Below are 27,220 nucleotides of genomic sequence, written 5' to 3'. Positions count from 1 at the left end.
GCACAATTGCTACCGCCAGAACTCCATATTCCCATCTTCTTTCCCTTGAAAACTTTCCTATTCTTTGTCCCTCTGGGAGTATGGATCCAGGGGTCATTATAGGGTGCAGAAGGTGGGGATTCTGGCTTCTGTAATTGCTTCCCCATTGAACATGGGAATTGGCAGGTGAATCCACCCCAGCCCTGACAAGCTGTTCTGTGCCTTATTCATTTGACTGTGTGGATGGCAAAATGAGCACCAACACAGAAGACACCAATAATTGATCTTGAGTCAGAAAACTGAGAAAAAACAACTGTTATCAGCCAAGAACTTGATACTATCCTTTAAATGCACCACCCACTTCACAATTTAGCCACAAACTTGGTTCTTTCTTTTCTTTTCCTTTCTTTCTTTCTTTCTTTCTTTCTTTCTTTCTTTCTTTCTTCCTTCCTTCCTTTCTTTCTTTCTTTCTCTCTCTCTCTCTCTCTCTCTCTCTCTCTTTCTTTCTTTCTTTCTTTCTTTCTTTCTTTCTTTCTTTCTGCCTTCAGGTTATTGCTAGGGCTCAGTGCCTGCACTATGAATCCACTGCACCTGGAGGCCATTTTTTCTGTTTTATTGGATAGGACAGAGAAATTGGAGGGTAAGATAGAGAGAGGGAGAGAAAGAGAGACACCTGCAGATCAGCTTTGCCTCTTGTGAAGCACCCCCCACACACACACACACACACTGGTGGGGAGGCTGGGGCTTGAACCCAGATCCTTGTTCTTAGTATTATGTTCGCCACCATCCAGTCCCTGCCACAAACTTTTTCTTAAGAACTCAAAGCAGAATTCAATACTAAACTTATATCTTAAAAATGAGCAAGGGTATAAGGACATACATATGTTAATCACCCACTCTCACGTGAGCCCTGCACCTCAGAACTTCACACAACGCTGGTATAGAGAGTAGTTATAATTACCAGTGTCATGGCTGAATAAATAAGAGGCCTAAAGTCAAGAAGTGGGCTTTCTACTACAACAGTCTGGATCTCAAGTCAGAGCCCTGGCTTGGTCCATTAATGCTGTGTTCATCTTCAAATGAATGCATTTTAGATGGCTCAGTTCTTATTTGAAACACAAAGGTGGTCTATTTTGTTCATATATCTCATATATGCTTTTTTTGGGGGTACTAGTTTCTGCTTGACCATGGGGTGTCTGTTGCCAGAAACCATCTTAAGTAATTTGGAATTATTTTGACTTTTTTTCTTTTCTTTTTTTTAAATTTTTTAAAATATTTATTTATTTATTTTCCCTTTTGTTGCCCTTGTTGTTTAACATTGTTGTGGTTATTAATGCCGTTGTTGTTAGATAGGAGAGGGAGAAATGGAGAGAGGAGGGGGAGACAGAGAGGGGGAGAGAAAGACAGACACCCGCAGACCTGCTTCACCGCTTGTGAAGCGACTCCCCTGCAGGTGGGGAGCCGGGGGCTCGAACTGGGATCCTTAAGCAGGTCCTTGCGATTTGCGCCATGTGCGCTTAACCCGCTGCGCCACCACCCGACTCCGGACTTTTTTTCTTTTAAAGTATTTATTTATTTATTTATTCATTCCCTTTTTGCTGCCCTTGTTTTTATTTTTATTGTTGTAGTTGTTGTTATTGATGTCGTCGTTGTTGGATAGGACAGAGAGAAATGGAGAGAGGAAGGAAGACAGAGAGGGGGAGAGAAAGACAGACACCTGCAGACCTGCTTCACCGCTTATGAAGTGACCCTCCCTCCCCCCCAAACCTCAGGTGGGGAGCCGGGGGCTTGAACTGGGATCATTACGCTGATCCTTGCGCTTTGAGTCACCGGCGCTTACCCCACTAAGCTACCGCCAGACTCCCCTGTTTTGACTTCTTTTTCATCTTGGGCCAGTGGGGAACAATTCATCAGCTTGATTTAAAAGAAGCACGTGCTGTATAAGCAACGTGGACTTCAGCATCAGAAACACCGGAGCTTGACACCAGACGGATTACTTACGACCTATGTCCACCCAGGTTCAACCAGGCTCAACCTGTCTTAGTCTGTGCTGTTCAGATCACTGCTGTGAGGATCGAGTAGAACAATACAGGTCCAGGGAGATGGTTGAGCACACACATCACAGTGCATAAGAGCCCAGGCTCAAGCCTTGGGTCCCCAGCTGCAGGGAGAAAACTTCTCAGCAGTGAATCAGTGATGCAGGTCTTTCTCACTCTTCCTGCTACCCCCCTTAATTAGTTAATCTCTCTCTTGATTCTCTCTGTCTCAATCAAACATAAATAAAAATATTTTAAAAAATCTGTTATGTCTGAAGTTCTGTGTTATAAGATTCGATCCTAGGACCACCGTAAACCAAAACTGACATACATTTTATGGTGCTTAAGTATGAGCCCCGGGGAACATCCTAAAGTAGACTTTCTAGCTTCTTCCCACACGAAGACCCCTAATTTCTTTTTTTTTTTTTAATTTTTTATTTAAGAAAGGATTAGTGAACAAAAGCATAAGGTAGGAGGGGTACAACTCCACACAATTCCCACCACCCAATCCCCATAACCCACCCCCTCCCATGGTAGCTTTCCCATTCTCTATCCCTCTGGGAGCATGGACCCAGGGTCGTTGAGGGTTGCAGAAGGTAGAAGGTCTGTCTTCTGTAATTGCTTCCCTGCTGAACATGGGCGTTGACTGGTCGGTCCATACCCCCAGTCTGCCTCTCTCTTTCCCTAGTAGGGTGTGTCTCTGGGGAAGCTGAGCTCCAGGACACATTGGTGAAGACCCCTAATTTCATCTGCTCTATTCCCACGTCTGGATTCCTGTTTATTAAACAATTTGTTCTGCCTTATATCTTACAGCCTTTTAGCCACCAAGCTGCAGATGCTACCATGACACCATCCTGACTTCCCTGGGCAGACGACCTCATCAGCGTGTCCCAGAAGCTCCCCTCCCCAGAGCCCTGCCCCACTAGGGAAAGACAGAGACAGGCTGGGGGTGTGGATCCACCTGTCAACATCCATGTCCAGTGAAGAAACAATTACAGAAGCCAGAATTCCCACTTTTTGCATCCCAACAAGAATTTTGGTCCATACTCCCAGAGGGATAAAGAATAGGGAGGGGATGGGACATGGAACTCTGGTGGTGGGAACTGTGTGGAATTGTACCCTCTATTATCTTGTACCCCTGTTATCTTATGATCTTGTTCATCATTATTAAATCACTAATGAGCAATTTTAAAACTGTGATATTTAGAATTTATTTAAAGAGAAACTTTTCAAAACTAGCAAAGAAAAGGTAAGCAATCTTGGGGCCAGGTGGTGGTGCACCTGATTAAGCACATGCATTACAGTGCACAAGGACTCAGGTTCAAACTCATGCAGGGGAAGCTTCATGAGTGGTGAAGCAGGGCTGCAGTTCTCTCTCTCTCTCTCTCTCTCTCTCTCTCTCCCTCTCCCTCTCCCTCTCCCTCTCCCTCTCTATTTCCTCCATCTCGATTTCTCCCTGTTTCTATACAATAATAGATAAATAAGTAAATATTTAAAAATATTTAAAAAAGCAAACAACTTAAAGGAAAATTACACAAAGGATATGAACAGGCCATTTATCTGAAAGGCAACTCAAACTGTGAAGACATAAACCAAAATTATGAGCAAGTTCACTTATAATCACGGAACTACTCAGGAGCATGATGAAAAGACTATCATTCATGAATTCCACAAGGACTTAAGAATTCTTACAATGATGTGGGTGAGAATGAGGAACAACAAAACCATTGTCTGGGAGAAAACAACGAATGGGAACACATTGGAGAGAAATTTTAAAATGCTTAAAAAATCTGGCATGTATAGATACCCTACAATCAAGCAAGTATGTTTTTAGATTTAAACTAGAAAATGTATTCAGTGATGCAGACTGAGGCAGCTTTTAAATATAAAAATTGATAGCATTCTTAAATGTCAAATAATATATATTTTAGTATGTTATTATAGGTACATCAACAACCAAGTAGGTACATCAACAACCAAAATATATTAGAGCTTTAGTATCAATTTAAAAGGGACCTAAAAATACTATAGTGCATGAGAAGAAAAAATATATATATAGGTACAGATCTCAGGAGAAAATAAACAATACAGTGGAAGGAAGTTTCTACAATTTCCAAAATACCTTATCCTTCTAAAAGTGTAGAAATAGATATTTCTAAGGGGCACAGTGCAAACCAGATGAATCCAGGAGGTTCCCAGTTTGATCTCCAACATGCATATGCCAGAGTGATGCTTCACTTCTCTTTGTCTCTGTCACAATCTCATAAAAAAACAAGCAAAATTTAATAATTCAGAAAAAGCAAGTAAATTGATATTTTCAATTTTCAGTATTTGGTTTCTGGGGTTGGCTCACAGATAGCCATAACATTAGTGCCAGACTCACTTTATGATTCTCTTGTCTGCATCTTTCTCTCTTTTTTTTTTTTTTTAAATTTGTTATTGGATAGAGACAGAGAAATTGAGAGGAGAGGGAGAAGAAGAGAAGGAAAGAGACAGAGAGACACCTGCAGACCTGCTTCACCACTTGTGAAGCTTAACCCCTGCAGGTAGGGACCAGGGGCTTGAACTTGGGCCCTTGCACATTGTAATGCCAGGATTTAACCAGGTGCTCCACTGTCTGACCCCTCCCTCCCCCCATCTTTCTCTTTCTCTTAGCCCGTTATGGTTTTGATTAGGTCTGTGTGATTCCTATGCCTAAGGCCAGGTAGCCACACAGCCAGCTGGTTCAGCTCAGATGAACTTCTTTATTTTGGGCGTGAGTCTGTCTTTCCTGATAGACTGAGGAAGCGGTCCAGTGAAGTTACCAAAAGTCCATCCAGAGTAAACTGTGACTAATGGAGAAAAGAGAGAAGCCAGAAAGTCCCTCTCTTCTGTATTTGAGACACTCACACCCACCTTACCACCTAAATGGAGACTTCTGAGTTGGTCTTGTGAGAAGCTCTTCCGAAGAGGTGGGTTAATCTCTTTTTAACTCACGTGTCAGGGTAATATGGCATTAAGTACATCTTGCTCTTGATTCTTTCTCCCCTCGCTTCTCTTTTCACCTACTTTTACTGCCTTGCGACTCTGCTCTTTATGGAATATAGACTCAGATTATATACATATTTAAACAATGGTTAAAACATATAAGAAGTGTTCCTGACAGAGATGACCTGTAACAATGGAGAGAGGGATTTATTCAAAATCTAGGCCCATCATCTGTTTGGGAATCTCAGGACTCCCTAAATAGGGCCCAAGCTCATGGGGTGGCCTGATAGTGACTAAAGAGTCATCATTAAAGTGTGCCAGTATGATGCTGACCAGACTTCCCTGGAGAGACAACCCCACCATGTGTCCTGGAGCTCCAATTCCACAGAGCCCTTCTCCACTAGGGAAAGAGACAGGCTGGGAGTATGGATCAACCAGTCAATGCCCATGTTCAATGGGGAAGCAATTACAGAAGCCAGACCTTCCACCTTCTGCATCCCACAATGACCCTGGGTCCATGCTCCCAGAGGGATAAAGAATAAGAAAGCTATCAGGGGATGGGATGGGATATGGAGTTCTGGTGGGGGGAGTTGCATGGAGTTGTACCCCTCTAATCCTATGGTTTTGTCAGTGTTTCCTTTTTATAAATAAAAAACAAACAAACAAATAACTGAAAAAAATATAAGAAATATAAGAAGTGTTGTTGACAGTGATCTTAGTACAGTGTCTGCACTGGCTAGATATTGCTACAATCAAGTTGTATTCATTCCTGACAAATACTCGGACTGCTAACATTGAAAGGGTCACAAATTATTAAATCCAAAGTGGACTTGAGCTATGATTTAGTTGACATGGTAATTGATGGATCTGTGATTAATATAAATGTTGAAACGGAGAGCTAGAATTTTGCCTAGACTTGCAAATATCAGTGTGCCCAAACTGAGAAATATATCAATATTCTATTATTCTTGAAGTTTCGGTAACTCTGCCTTGACCATATCCCAGTGGTTCTCCTTCTCACTGAGCACTGAGCACTGAGCACTTTTTGAACGTGTGATGCTGGGCACTTACTCTCCACTGTGGTTCAGGTTGTCGTAACGCAGAAAAAGACCTGCGTAGATGGTCTCGGTGAGCAGGGCATAGATGGCTATCATAATCAATAGCACTGCCAGCTTGAGGACAGAGTTCAGCCTGAGAAAAACAGCACAGGTGACCATGGCCAACACCCCTGTGAAAACAAAGTACTGGAAACAGAGAATGGATGTGGTTAGATTCAAAAAAACAAAGGGGCTCACTCTCTCATTTGTGGACGCCAGTAGATTTTACACAGATATTTGTTGAACTTGTCCACAGGAGGTCTCAAACTGCCCTCAAATGTAACAAGACCCAAATTGAACTCTTCAAGTTCTTAGCACCTCCCCCCAAAAAAAATTCTGATCCCAATTTATCGGGGAGACATTCACACCATTCCTTAAGCCAGAAACCTTGGCCTCATCTTTCTTCCTGCATCTATCTCACACCCAGTCAGCTTTCTCCTTGCACGGTGTCTCTGCATTAGTTTTGACCTACAGCCGTGGGCCTGTTTTCTGGCTGCACTGTCTGCTTCTAGTCCCAATCCTCCACTGAATGCACTCTATCACTCTCTGCTTGGTACTGACAAGACACACAGTTGATCAAGTCACTTTTTAAGCTGAAGTCCTTACACATTCTTCATTCCCTCAAATAACATTCTCCTTCTGAAGCGAAAACTCACACGATCGTCACGTATGGGATTTACGCTCCTTCCCGACCCCGCACGTGGGCTTGGCTGACTATTGCCTGGCTGTTCTTAGCTCTTGCGCTTCTCCTGCTGCTCAGCGTTTTGTTCCCTCGTGGGCCTGCTGTTCAGATGCCCCAGCTGCTAGCTTAGGTGTTCTTTTCCTCTGAGAAGTCTGTTTTGTGTGAATCTGGGAACTTCTGGATATAACCTCCGGTTCTGTGGCATCACTCACAATCCAGAATGGTATCTATCACCCTGTACTGGAAAGCACTGTGCGAATGAGCACTCAAGGACTGAAACATACCAGCGGCCACTGTTCATCCAGCCAGATAGCAAGCAGCCTCCCAAAGAAAGTCACTCAGCCTATTTCCCTTACAGAAGTATCCCAACATATAATTCTGCATGGATGGCAGTCTGGATCATGACTATTCAGTGAGAGGGAAAGGACATAAAATGTATTTTCAGAAGTCTACTTAGTGGCAGCACTTTGATCTTTATGTGTAATTTATTTTGTAATTTTCAGAACAATTAGTGACATGTTAGACATAATTCCCATCTTACAGGCGAAGGGACTGAGACTCATAGAATTAAAAAAAAAATGTTCAAGTTCTCACAACTACACACGGGGAGCTATGACTCCTGGGTACAGCTTGCACATATACTACTCTCATGGGCAAGATGCACTCAGTCATCTCTAAAATCCATTCCAGCTTTGCTATGCAGGGATTTTTGGAACAACTGGTCATGATTTCTGTGTGGAAAGAGATGAGTAAGAATTTATATAATTCTCTGAGCAACTGCTAATGACATGTTTCTTGATGTCTTAAGTCAAACTGACTCCTTGGCTGCATACTTTCAAAAGTATTGCTATCAGCACATGTGAATAAACCCTGACTGGGTCTCCAGTGAGTACAGAGAACTGGTGAACAGGATGGATTCAGAAATGAATAAGACACATCCTGCCTACCCATAAGGACCCCAGTGTCTGGGAGGTCCTCTACTTTGGCCTCTTTTTCTAGTGTTGTCTTTAAGTTAAATGGGATGACAGAGTTATTTCAACTCCCCTTTCAAATCCTATTTTGGAAAGATTTTTAACTAACTCAGGTTGATGTCTTTGTGCTACTACTGCATTACCTCCATGGCCCATGCCTTGTATGTTGTGTTTTCTTTCTTAAATTCAAATCTCCATTTAAGCAGACACTATTTTCTCCCAGTTACCACAAGGAATAAGAGGACACATGAAGAAACAAGTACTCAGTGCATTTTTAAAAAAAAAATTATTATCTCTGTCATGTAAATCATCTAGGAGCTAGATAGTAATTATTATATACAGATGAGGAAATGGAGACTCAGACAGTAAGTGACTTGCTCAAAACTATACTGTTAATAAATGACAGAAGAAGAATCCTTATTCAGTCTATGTCACCACATGGCATGTGCTATTGAAACCTACTCTGCTTCTCAGACTGAATTTGAAATCTGAACAATGATATGATTTCAGCTTTCACTACTACAGTTTCAAGGAAGTTAAACTTATTTGCTTCTGGATCACACTGTCATACTATGATTTCATATTTGGGTTTGTCTTTCTGGGGAAAGGCAAGTCCAAGAATTGGTCAAGATTTAGGGAAAGGAAATAATTGTGTCTATGCGTTTAACCATAACTTAAAATTGGCTTTGTGTAGAAGCAAAAATGAGCTTCTATAATAAGCCTCTGTTTATTGAAAAAAAAGTTCTGAAATTCCAATGAAAATTTGGCATTCATTTCTCAGTTGTATTACTTGGTAGTCCAGGCTTAGTCAAAGCTGTGGAGCTCTGAGAAAAACCTAATTTTGTTTTCAATATCAGCTCACAATTTTAGCCCAAGTGAATAAACCTCTTCCAAAATCACTGAGGGTTCTGATCTTACTTGAATTGCCAACCTAAGAAATGATGACAAGTGTTTGGGGGAACAGCAATTTTTACAATTTATTTTTGTCACTAAAATGATAATGCTTACTTGTTTTGTTATCATTGATTCTTCTCTTGTCTTTTAATTGTATTTCTCACACCTTTTTTGTTCATTTTTGATCTTTGTTTTTATCTTCCTTCTAATCCTCTCATCTTCATCCAGAGAATAATGGTTAATATTTAATGAGAATGTGTTATGTTCCCAAAACTGTAATAAGTGTCTCTGCTGGTTCATTGGAGTTATAACTTAAATTTTTTAAATTATGAAGCATTATGAAATTGATTCTTCCCTGTGCTGAGACACTTGGAAGTCTTAGATCTAGTATTGTCTTTTTTTTTTTTATAAATTGCACTTATAGAGATATCTAAGTCTGTAGAGTTGAGAAGCAACTCTTGGTTGGATAGCAAATTGTGTCAAGGATGGAGTGTGATGCCTGGTGGGTAATCTGTGAAGGGGTTGATATATATATATATATATAAAAGAAATATATATATAATATATCAACAAATGATATATATATATGTATATATGAAGAATTAAAAGTTGGGTGGGGACTAAATGGATGAGATCAAGTGGTAGGATATAAATTCACGGTTAATCACACCTTGATGGGAAATTGGCTCTCAGGGAACTTTTAAAATTACACATTAAACTCTGACTACTCTTGTGAAGATAGCTAACTGCTTGTGACGTGTGTCAGGTCATACAAAGGGACTGGAGTCTAACATGAAGATCTTCCCTTCAAGCCTCCTAAAAAGACCATTCAAGCATGTGATTATTGTCATTTTCTTTCTTTTAAAAAAATTTTAATTTACTAGGGAACTAGTCAGTTCTGCCTTATGGTGGCACTGGGGATGGGACTTTCGGTGCCTCAAATATGGAAGTCTTTTTGTATGACTGTTGTGTTTTCTCCCTAGCCCAAGACTTGTTTCACTTTCATAAGTTTCCCTCTTCTCTTGCCCTTGGCTACTTTTCAAATATACTTGGGATGTGGCTTCCTGTGATTTTCTGTATTGTCATTTGATCTTAGAAAGTGGAATGTTCTGATTCAGATCTAAATGATGCTTTACATCACGTATTATAACAGACCATTCTGTTTACAGAATATCATATAGCAAGTTTTTTAATTAACTATCATTTCTCTTGGGGTGAATGGGAGGATCATTTGTAATGATGAGGAGGCTAAGCTAAGCCTCTGAGAGGTGAACTGATTTACCTGGGGACATGGGTCTGTGAATGATGGGGAAGCAGTAAAGACCAAATCCTTCAGAAAGCCTTACTTACTGTCTTATTCTTTCTACACTGGTAGGAAAGTCCTAAGCTAGAGAAGCAAAACCACTTATAGCAGGATGGCTAATGATGGGGAAAATCTGATGTTTGTAGTAGTTGATGATGAAAAGTGTCTGGGTCTCCAAAGTTTAGGCCAAATGGGATTCTTGCACCTGAAGGCATGTTGGCAATTGTCAAGCTTTGTAATGGTTCTGATAGTAACTATCTTTGTCGACCGTCTCCACTACTCAACTCTGCCATGATAGTACAAAGCAGCCATACATGGTTTGTAAACAAGAGTAAAGCTCTGCTACAAGAAGACTTTATATAAAAGAAGGTGGCAGGCAGAATATGGCCTGTGATCATAGTGTGCTGACCTTTGAGGCAAGATGGCTGCTTGTGGCAGGAAATGTTGCAAGTCTTTTAACATTTTATTTCCCTTTCTAGTATTTCTTTTTTGAGTTTGCTTGGTAATATATGTGATTTACTAGCACAGTGGTATAGATATGTACCTTAAACATATATTGGTGGTGCAGTATTAACACCTTCTTACTAGGAATAATACATAATTCCTGACTCACATTGAATGGACCAATACTCTGTGCCAGGTGTTACTCTAATGTATCACTCTAAGCATTTTACATGGATTAATTTATTTAATCCTCATGATCACTCATGATGGAAGTACTACAACTGTCCTCATCTAACAGATAAGGAAACTGAAGCACAGACATGAATGTGTTTGATGGAAAACTTTACCCAGGGCTGGTGGTGGTGCACCTGGTAGAGTGCACACTTTAAGTGTAAGGACTCAAGTACCCAATCCTTACTTGCAGCGGGAAAGGTTCATGAGCTGTGAAACAGTGCTGCAGTTGTCTCCCTATGTCTCTCTCTCTCTTTCCCTTTCCTCTTACTTTTGTTTTTTTCTGTCCTATCATCTATAAAAATAAGGGAAAAAACAAAAATAGAAAAGTTTACCTACTACTTTGTCAGAATTGGCAAGTTCATGAATGTCCTGGTCCTGTGTTGCAAAGTTCGGGTTTGGGGCTAAGGGTATGTAGAGTCACATGGAGACCCAAATTAGTAAGTTATACAAAGTTTAATTCATGCTTAGTTAAAACAAATAGCCTAAGGGGCCAGATGGTGGCACATCTGGTTGACTTCACATGCTACAGTGCCCAAGGACCTGGGTTCAAGCCCTTGATCCCCAACTGCAATGGGGAAATCTTCCCAAGGGGTGAAGCACAGCTGCAGGTGTCTCTCTGTCTCCAACCCTTTCTATCTACCCCTTACCTTTCTCTCTGTCTCTAGCTAATAATTAATAAATAAACTAAAAAATAAACGATTAAAAACATTTAAAAACAAAACAAAACGGCTTAATAATAGCTAATAGGCACCTACTTCATGTCTGAAGTTATGTTACCATTTCAGCCTTTGTTAGCTCATCTACGTAGGCACTACAAAAGTATGACATTCCTTAATTCTACAGTAGTCATGTGAAGAAGGCATTATTTTTCCCATGTTACAGATGAGGAAGCTGAGGCTAAAGCAAGTTACAACTCCATCAGTGTTCTACTGCTAGCAAGTGAGGGAGGCTCAGCTGGGAGAGTAACACAGCCTTTGCTTTACACTATATGATTCTTGGCCATTATTGCCTCTGAGGGCCCTCTGTATGCTCTTCAAACCAAAAAAGTTCTTGGGGATGTTAGCTCATGGAGTCCAAATGGGGCTTCACTCACAGTTTGATAGAAGGAAGTCCCAGAACACATTTTCTGTCCATGGCATCCCCACCCTTCCCTAGACTGCCCCTTCCCTCCCTAGGGACTTAGCCTTGATTCAAATATATGGATTCAAGACTAGGTCAGATATACTCTGAATTGCAGAACCAAGTCTTCCTAACTGAATTAAGGAAAGAAGGGCAGAAAGAATGATGGAAAGAAGTAAGACAGAATGAAGTTAAACAGGAGTGTAATTTGCAGTCAGGTAAGCACATTCGTTTCATTTCATCATCTGCAGAATGAAGATGGTGAGAACACCCACTCTAGAGCTGTTGAGAATTTACCAAGGAGGCGCTCATTTCCTCTGAGTTGAGGGTGAGGCTCACTTTCCTTCTTATGACACTTCTCGGACAAGTTCTAGATGAATCTATTCAGTCGTCATTAAAGTATGTGTGTACTTGGCTTCTACTAGAACATCAGCTCTCTGAGCTCTTAATCTGTAACTCCTTTTTTGACATTTATTTATTCCTTTTTGTTGCCTTTGGTTTTTTTTTTTTATTGTTGTAGTTATTATTGTAGTTGTTACTGATGTTGTCATTGTTGGATAGGACAGAGAGAAATGGAGAGAGGAGGGGAAGACAGAGAGGGGGAGAGAAAGACAGACACCTGCAGACCTGCTTCACCGCCTGTGAAGCGACCCCCCTGCAGATGGGGATCCGATCCGAGGGCTCGAACCGGGATCCTTACACCAGTCCTTTTGCTTTGCTCCACGTGTGCTAAACACGCACAACTCCCAATCTGCAACTTCCATCCAAGTATGGAAAGTTGTAGGCCATAGAAGACAGACTCAGACTGCCCTTGGCTCCGTCCTTTGGCTGGACCCCGAGGACAAGGTCCAGCACAATGTCTGTGTAGGTGAGAAAGGATCTGACTTGTACTAGGACAGTGTGTGTCTTGTTCAGGGACCTACTAAGCTTCTGAATCTCCGACAGCCTTCTATGCCACTGATCCAAGTTTCCTTGTGGTCTGCACATTCATCAGTTATTAGTTTCTCTTTATCTTCCTTCTCACCTTCCTTCCTCTTTCCATTTTTAACGCAATGTACACTGCTTAATCATAAGTGTACTTTGCTTGCTGTTCCAAACAACAGTAGACATCCTACCTTTAAACTTTAAGATGAAATAACTAGGGGAGGAGGAGACAAAAGGATAGAAAGGAAAGAGAAAGAGGATTCTAATGAAGATGGAGTAGAAAGGAAAGAGAAATGGGGAATGACAGAGAAAGGCAGGAAGGAACAGGAAAGAGTAAAGAGAGAAACAGAAGAACTAAAAGGAAAGTTGGGAAAGCGGAAGGGGAAAGAAGAGGTAGAAAATCTATTGTAGCTATTCCTGCTTTGTTTGCAGCTGGTGAAGTTATCTATGCCCAAGTCTCGCCAGGGGGAGCTTGTGAATAAATACCTCTGGGTAGGAGCAGATATCTGTAAACACAGCTGAGGAATTGAAAGTCAGGTTCTTCAAGGGTATCGACTTGTCAAAATCACACCACAGCTGCGGATTAAAAAAAAAAAAAAAGAACAACAACAACAACAAAAAAAAAACATAGGAACAACAAAGTCAGTGTTAGTGCTGGGAATGGAGTAGTACGCTATCACTGCTGGGCTGTGGCCAATGTCTGGGCAGACTGGGATTTGGACAGGGCATGCTCTCAGAATAGAAGAGTCAGCTTGAGTCTTCTCTTTGATTTAAAGAAACTTTTATCTGAGAAAAAGGATGGCTAAGCCAGTCATGAAGCCAGGCTAAGACTGTCCTCTGGGCTCCAATTGGGAGGATCCATGGACTGTGCTTGAAGGGAGTAGAAGAGAAAGCTCGAAGGCAGTGGAAAAGGCTGAGACAGCCTGTCCTCTACATATACAGGGAGAGGGCACATTTTCTAGAAATATTCTTGTCATGGAGGCACTAGCTATTTCCTAGGCCAGAAAATACTACTGGGGAGTTTGTGATGTTCAGGAAAAAAAAAAATTTAAAAGAGAGAGAGAGAGTGAGAGAACTAGCTAACTTTGGCTGAATGCCTCCTTTGTGCCAGACACTGAATACATAAAAGCCTGACAGCCACCACATGATGGAGCTACGATGATGACAGTATCCTCATTTTGCAACCGAAAGAAATGAAACTCTGAGAAGTAAAGTAACTTGTCCAGAATCACCAAGCACGTTGGTGGCGGAACTAACACAGGTCTATCTGACTCCCACGTCTCTGGACTTGCTTCTGTATCATAATCGAATGGTTGGTTCCAGAGACAACTCTAACTTTGGAGTCATTGAGTCGCTTTCCAAGTCCTGACCTAGGATGTATCTGATTCAACAAAACTTGAGATTCTGGCTACAACCTTGTATCATGACCAAACGATCCTGCGTATTTCCATTTTTTTTTTCATTGCCGTGAAATACAATGTACATATTAGATAATGAATTTAATTAGATCATGATTTCCCCCCCCTCCTTATCCCACTAAATTCTTTACTTTAAAACCAATCTCAGAACTTGAATAATGTGGACCCATTAATTGATGGGTCAATTTGGACAATACAACTCAGGCAATATAAGCCTCCAACTCACAGGGTAACAACTATAGGAATAAAGAAAGTGTAGATCCCTGAGTACATGACGACCTTACCGAATGACCAAAGGACACATGGATGGCTTCAACTTCTAGAAGATTCCTCAACTAGCCTCTCTTAATGTTTATGATCCAAAACCTGGCATCAGATAAAACACTCCATAATCAATATTCCTTAAGTTATGATCAACCACAGAAAATGCCTATACCTACCACTGTTACCATTATAGAAAGAAAATTGAATCATTAAAACGTGGATCACCAAATTAAAAGCAATGATATTTATGGTAGATATATATGGCATTTGAAGAGTCATGAGTTCGAGGTGTTAGAGCCACTATGAACTCCTAGGAAGAGGCAAGATGCTCTGTCTTCCTGAAATAAAGTTTCCTCATCTGTTACATGAGAACAATAATACCTACCTGTATCAGATAGTAGGATCTCAGAAAAAAACTAAAAAGCAGCTATTTATTCCTTGCCCCCAACTCTTACTACCAGAGAGATACTTTGGCATATTAGAATGAACATGGGTCATGGAGTCAGAGAGACCTTATTAAATAAACAAGTTATTTCATATCTCTGAGCCTCAGTTTCCTCAGCTATAAAGTGGGGATAAGGACACTTACCTCACTGACTTTATGTGAGAATCAAATAAGAATATACACAGCTCTTCCAGTGCATGTCACAGAGCAGGTAGTTACTTGACAAGTGATAACTCTTATTTACAATTACAACTGATTGGCCCCTGACAATACAGAAACATAACAGTGTTTGGAGCTCCTTTGGAGAAGATAACCTTCTCCACTGGGAAAAAAAGATGATATGCCAATATCAAAATGCACAGTTCTGACAGGAGTTCTGTCTTTGTTCTTTGTGCCTAAGCTTGGGGCTTGGACCAGGCACTTGAAGGTAAAACTAATACTGCAATGCAAGAAAAGGCAGGCTTCATAGAGTCTTACTTCCTAACTGCACAGAAAATACCAAAGGTATTGAGGACTTGTGGTACTTACAATATTGAGGATAGCTCCCAGGAAGTTAATCAAGATGGATGCAAAGATGATGACATTCCGGGCCAAATAGGTCTCATTTATCCAGCAGCAAGTATTTCGGAGCATGAGGGGCAAGCATTTATAATCCTCTGCTGTGGTTATGAGGACCAAGGCTGAGTGCAGCATAATCAGGATGGAAAACTGAATGGCCATCGGCATCACTCTGCAAGCAAACACAGAACACTGGCTTTGGACATCGGATTCCCACTCACTGAGTGACATCGTCACTCACATGCACCATCAGCATGGTCCACCCTTTCCCACTTCTTGCCCCGCGTAATTCAAAAATTTTACTTATTCAAGAAAAGTGCAATTTACTGCATCCATCTCAAGAATACTTCGCTGTTAAGAAATAACATATTAGACACCATTGTTCTACACTGAGGGCAAAGTCCTGTAGAGGCCCATAAGAGGGTTTCTGATTTCCATGCCTTATCCTACAATGCGAAGTTCATCCATTTGGCTTTCTACCTTTATCAATCTCTGTTCAATAAGTTAGTATTTGGCAGATGAAGGTGAACCTTCTGACATTAATTATCACTGTGTTCCTTTGTGAATTCTCTAACTTCCTGATAAAAACACGAGTCAACTAGTGCATTGCAATTTAATTATGTGTTAGGCACTGTGTTAGACAGTTAACAATACTATCTCATTTCCATTCCTTGGAACAAAGTCTTTTGATCTCTATTTTCTCAGTATATCTGTTTTTAAAGAAGAAGCTTCTCTAGGCATCATTGATCTGGTAACATCTGAGCTAGAAATGAACTTCACTGTTCTTTATATCACTATGCTAATTTACTCATTTTAGTGAGTAAACTATCTTCTGCCTGTAATAATTGTTTGGGTTTCTATGGTTTCATCATGAGGTTTGTTCCTTTGAGAATTTTCTTCTAAGGCACAGTAGGAGGCATCAGAAGCACTTGGACTAAAATCATATCTTTCTCTCCATCTAGGTATTCATACTGGAGACAGGAATAAGGACACACAGCTGATCATGTACCATACATCGTGATGCAAAGCATTCTTGGCAATCTTCATATAGAAAATAAAACCAGAGATGCAAGAGATATTATAATGGTTATGCAAAAAGACTCTCATGCCTGAGGTTCTGAGCTCCCAGATTCAGTTCCCTCCACCACCACAAGCCAGCGCTCTGGCAAAAAATAAATACAGAAATAAATACAGAAATAAATAAATAAAAAACAAACTATTGAAAAAAAGAAAGTAGAACAGGGAATCAAAGGAGGTTTCATAAAACAGGTATCATTACAGGTAGAGGTTTAGAGTTGTTCTAGGAAAGAAGAATGAGAAACAAGGGCAAAGCAAGGAATGAGAGAATATGTTCCCTTTCTGTCCTTGTTTCTTAAGTTTTGTCTATGAGTGACATCATCTAGCATTCATCTTTCTTCTTTGGGCTTATCTCACTTAACTTGATTCTTTCAAGCTCCACCCGAGATGAGGTGAAGGAGATGAAAGCTAAGTAGTGTTTCATTGTGTGTATAGGTTGTTTCCAGGCTTAGGTTATTACAAATTGTGTTGCTATGAATACAGGTGTAGATAATCTCTTTAGATGGGCATGGTTTTTCTTCCTTTGGATATATTCCCAGGAGAGGAATTGTTGGGTCATTGGACAGATATGATCAGTGTTAGAGACACATCAGCCTTGGGATGGGTCCCTGCTCCCCTGGGACTGTCTGGTACATCTGTCCACCTGCACACATCTTCAGTAGCATCCCCTGGAATGACAGTGTATATCCAGGGAGGGGTTTCCCAACCTGTTTAGGGAGGAAGTTTCACATCTACCTAGATTCCTCTAGGAACCCACTCCTACATAGCCTTTCTTTTCTTTACATCTAGAGTTCCTGCTGAGACTTTGTCAAGGGGATCTATACAACTGTGCAAGTACTAATAACTAAATAAGTAAATAGATAAATAAATCATAAATAAAGCCCTAGTAGTGATAGCCAGGGCTGTTGGAGGAGTCACTTGACAGTTTGCATGACGTTTGGCCATGCGGAGGGAGTTACCACTCTTGGTTACACCTTTTTGGGAATTTCTCGCCCAGTTGTCATGATGCCTGCTACGCCTGCGCTTTTGCTTACTTGGCAACACTTTCTCATTTTCATTTGCTGCCTCCTATTCTTCTAGCCAATGAACTTCTCCTATAGCTTCATTGTTCACCCTTTTGCTTCTGACTAAGCACTTTCCTGGACCATTTCCTCCATTCTCAGCCCTTCACCCCCTATCATCCCAGATGCAGTCATATTTCCTCTCACTGCATAGAAATCTGGAAGAATGTGAAGGACAGAATAGACCTTCTAAGCCAGGTGCTGGCATGAGTTTAAAATTCCTCTGGGACTCTCTGTAGCAGGTCCCTCGTTTTCACTTCTTTCTGCACATATCCACATTCTAGAATAGGACGGTACCTTCCATCTGATTATATATCTACCCAAACACCCAGATAGTCTGAGTTTACCTTCTTATTTTTGTTGTTCGTAAGACTCAAAGAAACTTTTGATTTCTGAAATCAGCCTCAAACAGCATGTCAAAGGGCTTACAAACATATTTATCCAAAGGATTTCTAGACACTAAGCTCTAATTACTCTCTGAAGTCTGTCTTTAATATAGGACCTAATGTTTTCTGGTGCGGCCAGGATCCATGGAGATGCGTTGAGTAGACTATGGAAGCGTGTGGTGCCATGGGAAACATACTCAGATCACAGTGAAAGATGACATTTCTTACGTTCTGTGGGATCTATAAAGAATGATAGAGTCTAAGAGTATGTTTCATCTTTTTGTAGCTACTCTGAGAGGCAGACATTCTTATCCACATCAACAGATAAAAATGAGGCTCAGAAAAGGGAAAGAGAATTTCATCTGCTTTATTTCTACCTTTGGGTTCCTGTTTATTAAACAATTTTCCCTGCTTTACATTTTACCACCTTTCAGCCACCAAGCGGAGAAGCAGTTACAAAACCCAGGCTTCCCACCTTCTGCATGCAATAAAGAATTCTGGTCCATACTCCCAGAGGGATAAATAATAGGCAAGCTTCCAATGGAGGGGATGGGACACGTAACTCTGGTGGTGGGAACTGTGTGGAATTGTTACCCCTGCTATCTTACAATCTTATTAATCATTATTAAATGACTAATAAAATTATAAAAAAGAAAAGGGGAGGAGACCTGAATTTATCAAAATAGACATGGTATATTTAATTCTTATAGCAACCTAGAGAATGGCATTGTGGTACCCATTTTACTGACGAGAAAATTGAGGTTTCAGAGGGATCAAGTAAATTCACAAAGCTAATAAGATACCCAGGAAGATCCTTCTTTTCTGTCTTTCTTCTCTTGCTTGCTTCATACTTTCCTCTCTCTCTCCTTTTTCTTCCACTTTTTTCTTTTCCTTCTCTCTCCTTCTACTATGCCTCCTTCTCCCCCTTCTCTGTTTCTCTCTTCTCACCTTCTCTCCATTATTCATGCAGACTAAGACACATTGGTATTTAACTACAAATCATTTTTAAAAATCTTTCCTCAGTTTACCCTTTTGGGATTGGAATGTCTTCATCCACATGGAAATTAAGGGAAAGAGGTTAAGCATGGTCCCATTCTGTCACAGTTCATTAATTTTTGCTTGGGGGGGGGGCTGGGAATTAACATGTGAGCAGAGATGACATCTATCTATCTATCTATCTATCTATCTATCTATCTATCTATCTATCTTTCATGACAGAAGTACAAATGATAGACATTTCCCATCTGTTTAGTCAGAAATCCATCAGCAACAAAATAAGCTGAGGAGGAAATCGGCATATATGAGGCAAATGGGCCCCTCAATTCCCACGACGTGCGGACAGTCTGGTTAGATCTCAACAAGGCGTTTTCTTCAGTGACACATGTTCCCTCCCTACTGAAGAAATGAGATTGGATGACGGCTGGTTATTTCAGCTGCCATCTCAGAGACACAGTCCCCAGTGACAAGAGATAGGGACTTGCTGAGTTTCTAGAGCTCCTCCTCTTGATCCAGGGAGGGCAGAGCTGAACATACATCTATTCCTTTCATAAACTTCCAGCATCTAGAAGACATCTGGCTCACAACAGGCATCCAGTGGCTACCATACCAAGACAAATCTTTTCTTGCTAACACTTAGCAAAGGCACTAACTAGGCATTCTTTCCTTCTCTCTCTCTCTTTCTCTCAAGATGTTAAAAAACTACACATTGAAGGGTAAATACAACAAACAACCAAAAAGCCAGTGTAAAATTATAGCTTAGTTAGTTATTATAAATTCTGTCTTTGTATAAACCATTCAGTCCAGGAAGCTCTGCAAAATGGTCTGAAAAGTCCACCCACACACCTGATAGCAGTTACTCACTTTCCATTTCTTCCCAAATTCTATCATCCACTTAAAAAATTTTTTTATATTTATTTTCCCTTTTGTTGCCCTTGTTTTTTTTATTGTTGTTGTAGTTATTATTGTTGTTGTTATTTATGTCGATGTTAGGACAGAGAGAAATGGAGAGAGAAGGGGGAGTCAGAGATGGGGAGAGAAAGATAGACACCTGCAGACCTGCTTCACTGCCTGTGAAGCTACTCCCCTGCAGATGGGGAGCTGGGGCTCAAACCGGGATCTTTAAGTCTGTCCTTGCGCTTTACGCCACCTGTGCTTAAACCTGCTGTGCTACCTCCTGACTTCCTCTATCATCCATTTTTGAACACCATAGTTAAGTTTTTTTTTATTTTCACTTATTTCAAAAATAGATTAGCTTTTTTTAAAAAAAATTATTTATTTATTTTCCCTTTTGTTGCCCTTGTTTTATTGTTGTAGTTATTATTGTTGCTGTTGTTGGATAGAACAGAGAGAAATGGAGAGAGGAGGGGAAGACAGAGAGGGGGAGAGAAAGACAGACACCTGCAGACCTGCTTCACGTCCTGTGAAGTGACTCCCCTGCAGGTGGGGAGCCGGGGGCTCGAACAGGGATCCTTATGCCGGTCCTTGCACTTTGTGCCACATGTGTTTAACCTGCTGTACTACCACTCAACTCACAAGATTTGCCTTTTTATAAGTACTGAAAAATATCTATAGATTCCTTCTTTATTCCTTTCTTTTCTTTTTAAATTTATGTATAGAAGAATATATAACTCACAGTACCTCCTGCTCTCTGGACTTTCTTCTGCAGTCACCCAGTTCTCTTTTCTTTATGATTCCTACAAACTAGAAACTAAACTAAAAGCTCTGATCAAATTTAGGTTTGATCCTTTTGGTAACGTGGTAGACACACTGTTTTTCCACCAGGATGTGGGGTCCCTCTTTTTTTGTGCTGGTAACATACCTTGAAACTTATGACCTAGACCCATTCATTGATTGGAAGTTAGAAAATGGTGATATGTTTTAAAAATTAATTAATAGGTTAACAGGAGTATAGAAGGAAAGGAAAGAAATAGAAAAATGTAAAAAAGAAAGACAGGAAGGAAGGAATGAAGGAAGGGAGGGAGGAAAGAAGGAAAGAGAAATGAAATGAAAGAAAGCTTCTCTGAAACATACCTATTTCTGAAAGTTCATCAAAGTTAATTTTACAGAACATTGGTGCTGCAGTATGTTGGCAGTGACCACTCAGTAAGCTATTGTATAAAGTAAAAAGAATAACACATCAATTCTTGGTGTGAATGAAAGGAGCACAAGAGCACTTTCCTTCATTCTTTCTTTATTCCTTTCTCTCCTTCTTTCCTCTTTTCTTTTAAAATTTCACAGAGCTCTTTGTTTTCACATAGTGTTTCAAAACATGATGGTTTGATTCCCTGACTACTTTTTTTCTGTAGGTTTTCCCTTTTCTTCTTCTCTAGTGCATTTACACAGTTCCTTCCAGGATCCTGTCCTGGAGGAATATTGACTAGTCAGTTTTGTGATTTTTATAGGCTCACAGGGGTTCCATTTCATCTGACATTACTGCATATCTTTCTGAAGTTGGTTGGACAAATTGCCTCCAAATGCCTTTTTTTTTTCTTCATTTTGACCCAAAGCATGTCCCAGTCAATCTATGTTGACTAAATAGTATGTATTTTTGATTTGCAGAAGAGTGTTTCCTACCTGTTCCTTTTGGACTCTATTCACCAATGTATTGATATTACACAAACTATAGGGCTTCTGAAAGGTTCCCACAACATTCTTGCATTTTAAAATTTATGGGGCTGCCATGGCACATGGTTGTTGTACTAGTTATAGTTCACGAGGCTTCTGGTTTTGCTATGATTTGCTATGATTTGCTTTGGTATATGGAATTTCGGAGAGCGCCAGTGTCATCTCTACCATCCTGTTTCTGGAACTATTTTTCTTGTCATAACCCTGAAGACATTAGGCATTGCCATTCCTTGATTATTAGTTGGGCTCTTTAATCAACTTCTTTAATAAACTTTAATAATAAACTTGATAAACTTTAATCAACTTATTTAATACACTTTAATAAACTTCTTTAACTTTAATAAACTTCTTCAAAATATCTAGTGTGGCAGGGCTCTGGGGATTTGGGGTTCTAGGACACAATGGTGTAGTAGTCTGCTGTTGGTCTGCTTCTAATTCTGCTTCTAAAAACCCCTTCTGTTTCATTTGGTTTAATCCCCCCTGCTTAACACTATTTACATAACTAAGCACCACCCTGCCTGCAGGGCATTGGTTTAATCCCCACTGGTTCATGATGTCTTTTTGCTCCACCCCCTCTTGCAGTACACCCTGATTTGCACCAGTCACTTTTTGCTCCACCCTCTCTGTGTCACTTCCTGTTTCCACCCTACTTGGCTAGTATATATAGGATTGTGTTTTTAGTTTAGTTTAGTTTTTAGTTTAGTTTAGCTTGGCATAGATTGTGCTGTGTTCCGCATGAATAAAGACTGATCTGTGTGCCACCCAGCCATGAGTCCCTGGTTGTCTGTCTCCACTAGGGAAGCTAGCCTGACAGTCTGCTACTTTTAACAACACGTGAAAAGGGGAAAACTCATGGCAAGTTTGGGGAGATGGAATTTATCTCATAGAAGAGGTAAGAACTAGCATATGGTGCACAAAAGGGCAAAAACAGACAAACAAAACAAACATGGCGATTTGGAATAAACTAGAGCAAGGTTCCCAGGCTGGTTTTGCTACCTATCATCTGTAGGACATGAAGCTGTGGCTGACAGAGTGATTACAGCCCACACTCTGAAGGCATCTTCGTGGGTCTGAATCTGGATTATGACATTTTCAACTATAAGTCCTCAGGCACCTTGATTCATTACTCTGAGGCTGAGTTCTGTTCTCTTTAATACGGGGAGTAGTTATAATACCTACCTCAGGGTGGCCATGAGGATTTCAAGAGTTACTGTATGTAAAGGATTTGGGACGGTGACATATAACTGTTTGCAGTCTTAGTAAAACACCAATTTTGCTGACTCAGGGAGTTACAATGTTTTATCTATAAACAACAAAGAGGAGATTAACAACGGAGCAGGTGAGTGGTGGTGGGAGCACTTATCCTTACTATCTGAATTCATGCCTGCAGTGGCAACTATTTTGATCTTGGCTGTTTTATTTTATTTTAGTTTTTTTAAATTAAATCTGGAGAAAAGACTTGCCTAGGCAGAGTTATGGAGTTACTATGTGGAGTAAGATCACCAGATTAGACACCGTTACTGTAAAATATTCTGGTCTGGAGACTGAATCTAGTTGGTGTTTCAAGTCCCTACGTGTTGCAGAGTTGAGCTGGCTGGCCCAGGTGAAGAAGCATCAGCTCACTAAGACATTTCACGTGAGAAGTCAGCCCGTTCATATTTACCTTGAAGAAGGAAGTAGGCTTTGTATGGCCGTGATGAATAGCAGCACGATAAATGCACAGACCAAGTTGGACTTGAATACTTCATCCCTCATTTGAGAATACTGTGATTTAAAGAAAACAAGAATAAATTCCTTCACAGATAATTAAGCTTTCAGAGGAGTTACATTTTAGCACTGTTTTGGATGAGGGAAAACAACAAGAAACAGGACAAATACACTAAGAGAAGTGCATATCTTAACAAGTCCTTCATAAGGCATTGTGTTCATCCCCCCCAGAAACCCTTTCGGGACATCTTAGGAATAAACACACTTCTTTTCATGGTAAAAAAAAAAAAAGATAAAAAAGGAATGGAAGGATGACTTTGTATGAGATTACCTGGTTCTTCTTTTCCCAAGCAACATCATTTTAACCCAACAGAACAGCACACATACATAAATCCACAGTAATGTCCTTCATGAGTAAACATAAGTCATTTAAGGAACTTGCTCTTTTTTTAAATTTATAACATGCTTGTTTATTTATTCATTTATTGCATAGAGATACAGAGAAAATGACAAAAGAACTGAGAGAAAGAGAAAGACACCTGCCATGCTAGTTCACCACTCAGAAGCTTCCCCTCTGCGGTGGGGACTGGGGGGCTTGAATGGCATCCTTGTGTGTGGTAGTAAGTGTGCTCAACTGGGTGAATTACTAACCAGCCCTGCTCTATTTCTTGTTAGGTTTGGTTTATCAGAGAGTCTTTCTGCCTCTTTTTTCCTAAAAACAAATGAAAATTAAATTTGAGAAATCTTAGAATTGAAAATAGCTTATATATATACATACACACACACACACACACACATACACACACACACACACACACATACACACACACACACACATACATATATATATATATATATATATATATATATGTCAAGCATGTCCTCTTTATTCCACACAAAACATACTGAGACTTTATTCCACACAAAACATACTGAGACTGATGGACCAGTATGCTCAATGCCCTTGGTGCTGTCTGCTCAAGGAGGCCCTGGGGAATGGTGATAACTGTGTTTTGATTATCCAAAGTACTCAGTAATTTCATTGTCCAACTTTAAAAGCTTCTGGAAGGTCAGCTCCAATTGTGGACTTGCCTAAGTCCTGAGTCATCCTGGAGTCACTAAATTGAAGAGTGATTCAATGCTTTCAGAAAGGGACTTTAAAATGGAAAAAAAGATCTTAGAATTAGCTTATACTAAGCCCCTCATTTTTACCTTAATTCCAGAGAAGTAGGAACTTGCCTTAGACTGCACAGAAGACAGATTATTTTAAAGGGAAGAGGAAGAAAGCAAACCTGGTTTTAGACCATTACAGATCCTAACTATCTTGTGTTGAAATCATCAGTCACTCTATGAAGGAAACCAATTAACAGATCTCTCAGGATACCTCTGGCTCTATATCCACAGTGCCAAGAGACGGTTCAGTTAAGTCTGTTAAGTAATACTCTTATTCCAATGTGTTGGTTTGATATTCACAGTCAACAGATAACGTGCTAAGCATTCTCTTGCTGATTCTCTGCTATGTGTTGGGTTTTAACCTAAACTTGCGTTGTGTTTTAGTGAACATCTGTGGAGTGACAGTGGCCGAGAGTTGGTGAGTTTCCTGTGGAAGCTCAGTACAGCTCAGGAACTGCACATTCACTGCTGACACAGGGCAATGCTTCTACTTCCCAGTGTGGAGACTCCTGTCTACATACTGGCAATATAAGTCATCCCAAGTCTTGATAAAATCTATGTTCCCAATAGTTATCAGAAGTGCTGTCTAAGGGCCCAGAACAATGCCACACATACCAGCTTGAAAACAAATGACTCAGTTAGAAAGCAGTCAATACAAAGAAAGATACATGTCTGAAATTCTTCTAATAAGCCATTACACAAGAGCTAACTATCTTGTGTTGGCTGACAGATTTCATCTCAACCTGGCGATCTCAGTTTAATAATGAGATCTTTAATGCAACAATGAAAAAAGCTCATTGTCCATGTCCTCCTCCTCCATTTTCATCTTCTTAACCATCACTGATATCAGAGCTTCTTGGGGTTGTAAAGGGCCACTGCCTTCAGCAATTCTGGAAAATCTCTGGTAGCTACTCAGACACTTGCTGATCAACATCAATTTATGCTTCTGTTGGTGCATGTGAGTTCTTTTTTGACCCCAAGAATCCTAGGATTCTGTACATCTTGAACTTGACCCCCCCCCCCGTGCCCAAGAGTTAATAATTGATTCCTCTTCAGTTTTGACAACTATAAGGTACTTTTCTCTCAATCCCAAGCTTGTGCCTCTGACATTTCTGAACTTTCTTTTTCTTTTATTGAAGCTTTTACAATTGTTACATACTCATCATTTGTCCAGAATAGAGTTGCACAAGGCTTGGTTTTTCATTTTCTTCTGATGGGAATCTGGGTAGAGACAAAATAGATAGACTGCCTTTGCTTACAAACCTTCATTTTCAGTGTTCCACTGTGAGCAAAGTCAATTTCTTTGACTTTCATTTTTCCTACCCATCAAACAGGGGAATAAATATAGCTCTTTGGTTTTGCAACTCTAAAACATTCAATTATTTTCATGTCAGAACTCCAGTGCTTAGTACAGCCACATAAAGGAAGAAACTCATAATATTTGAGAAACTGGATGCCAGTCAAATATAAAACACTAGGTTTCAGAATGGAATGCATCGTTACTTTGGAAATGAAAGGAGAGCAGAGGTATGAGGGAAAAAATTCTTAACTGGTTCAGGATGATAAGGCAGTGAGAATGAATGGTGATTCACTGTCCTTCTCCTTGACTTGCAGAGGTCTGAAAATGTTGGTTCCCAGCTGTGTCAAATGATTTAGACACCCCCATTCATGTCACAGTTAAGAGACTCCATGTCTTGTGTCTGTACTATTGTCACTTTTCTCCACATAGTTGTTATTTCTTCTTTGTAAAAGTATATTTGTGGTGTTTTTTAAAAAAAAGGAAGTGAAAACAACAGAGATAGTTGTTTCATTTATTTAAATGCTACAAAAAGGGCCCACAAACTTTATATGATTAAAAACTTTACTTAGACCTATTCCTCACCGAAAATTCCCTACTTGATTCAGTCCTCAAATGAAGGCAGCAGGAGGAGGTGTTCTGTTTTTCAAGTCTGGGGAAGTCTTTTTTTTTTTTTAATTTACATACTATTGGGCAGCCTTTATTTGAAAAGGGGTTTAAACACTCATGAATTTGGATTTTTTAAAAAAATCATTTATGAAATAAAAAATATTGACAAGACCATAAGACAGGAGGGGTTAAAATTCCACACATTTTCCACCACCAGAGTTACGTATCCTATCCCCTCCACTGGGAGCTTTCCTATTCTTTATTCCTCTGGGAGTATGGACCCAGGGTCATTGTATTGAAAGACAGCTTCAGAAAGGAAATCTAAAAGGTATCTACTAAGTTCTTACACTTCTACAAGTGTCTGCAAGATGATTTTAATTAAAGCAGTCATCTCTATCTTAATCCATTAGCTCTCTTTGCTTTGTCAAACTTCTCCTTAATTACCTTACCCCAACGTTATTTACCTCCAATAATTGAAGGGAAAGGGAAAGAAACACTCCAAAGTCTCTGATACCTCTTCCTGAAATCTTTTACGCCTTTATTTAGCTTTGATTCTCTTTCTAAAGGGAAAACAAACAAGAAAGGGCCCAGAAAGCTGAGGGAGGGGCCAGCAAGATGCTTCATCTGGGAAGGTGCTTGCTGTTCACATCTGCTGTTACCCAGGTTCAAGCCCAGAACTCAATGTACTGGGGAGAACTTAGGTGCTGTGTTATCTTCCCTATCTCCCTGTCTCTGTCTTTTTCTTTCTATCTGAAAATATTGGCCTGTAATGGGAAAGTCCTGGTAACAACAATAAATAAAAGGGAATAAATTTTGAACGTAGATAAGAATCAACTGTACTTAGCAACAAGGATTATCTTAAGATTTCCGTTTGCAATGAGCCCTTGTTTTACTGTGCTTGCTTACAGAAAAGTAACATAAAATGAATGTTTGTAAATCAGCAATGGACTT

At 40.1% G+C, this 27,220-nt stretch overlaps 1 protein-coding gene across 3 annotated transcripts in view; it reads right to left on the bottom strand.

Annotated features, from left to right (window-relative positions):
• The window catches only part of ADCY8 (adenylate cyclase 8), a 270,953-nt gene that overhangs the window by 43,404 nt on the left and 200,329 nt on the right, over positions 1-27,220 (bottom strand). For 2 of the 3 annotated variants that reach the window (XM_060201421.1, XM_060201435.1), the window contains 4 exons: positions 23,147-23,247; positions 15,306-15,507; positions 13,137-13,226; positions 6,054-6,226 (listed from right to left, as the gene is read on the bottom strand). In XM_060201421.1, coding sequence (XP_060057404.1) covers positions 6,054-6,226; positions 13,137-13,226; positions 15,306-15,507; positions 23,147-23,247 — 566 coding nt within the window. The remainder of the gene's footprint in view (positions 1-6,053; positions 6,227-13,136; positions 13,227-15,305; positions 15,508-23,146; positions 23,248-27,220) is intronic. The other variant, XM_060201427.1, reaches the window with a different exon arrangement.

Source organism: Erinaceus europaeus, chromosome 1, assembly GCF_950295315.1.
Source record: "Erinaceus europaeus chromosome 1, mEriEur2.1, whole genome shotgun sequence".
Lineage (NCBI taxonomy): Eukaryota > Metazoa > Chordata > Mammalia > Eulipotyphla > Erinaceidae > Erinaceus > Erinaceus europaeus.
Note: the sequence above shows the minus strand (reverse complement) of the source record. Positions and strands in the feature narration are given on the sequence as shown.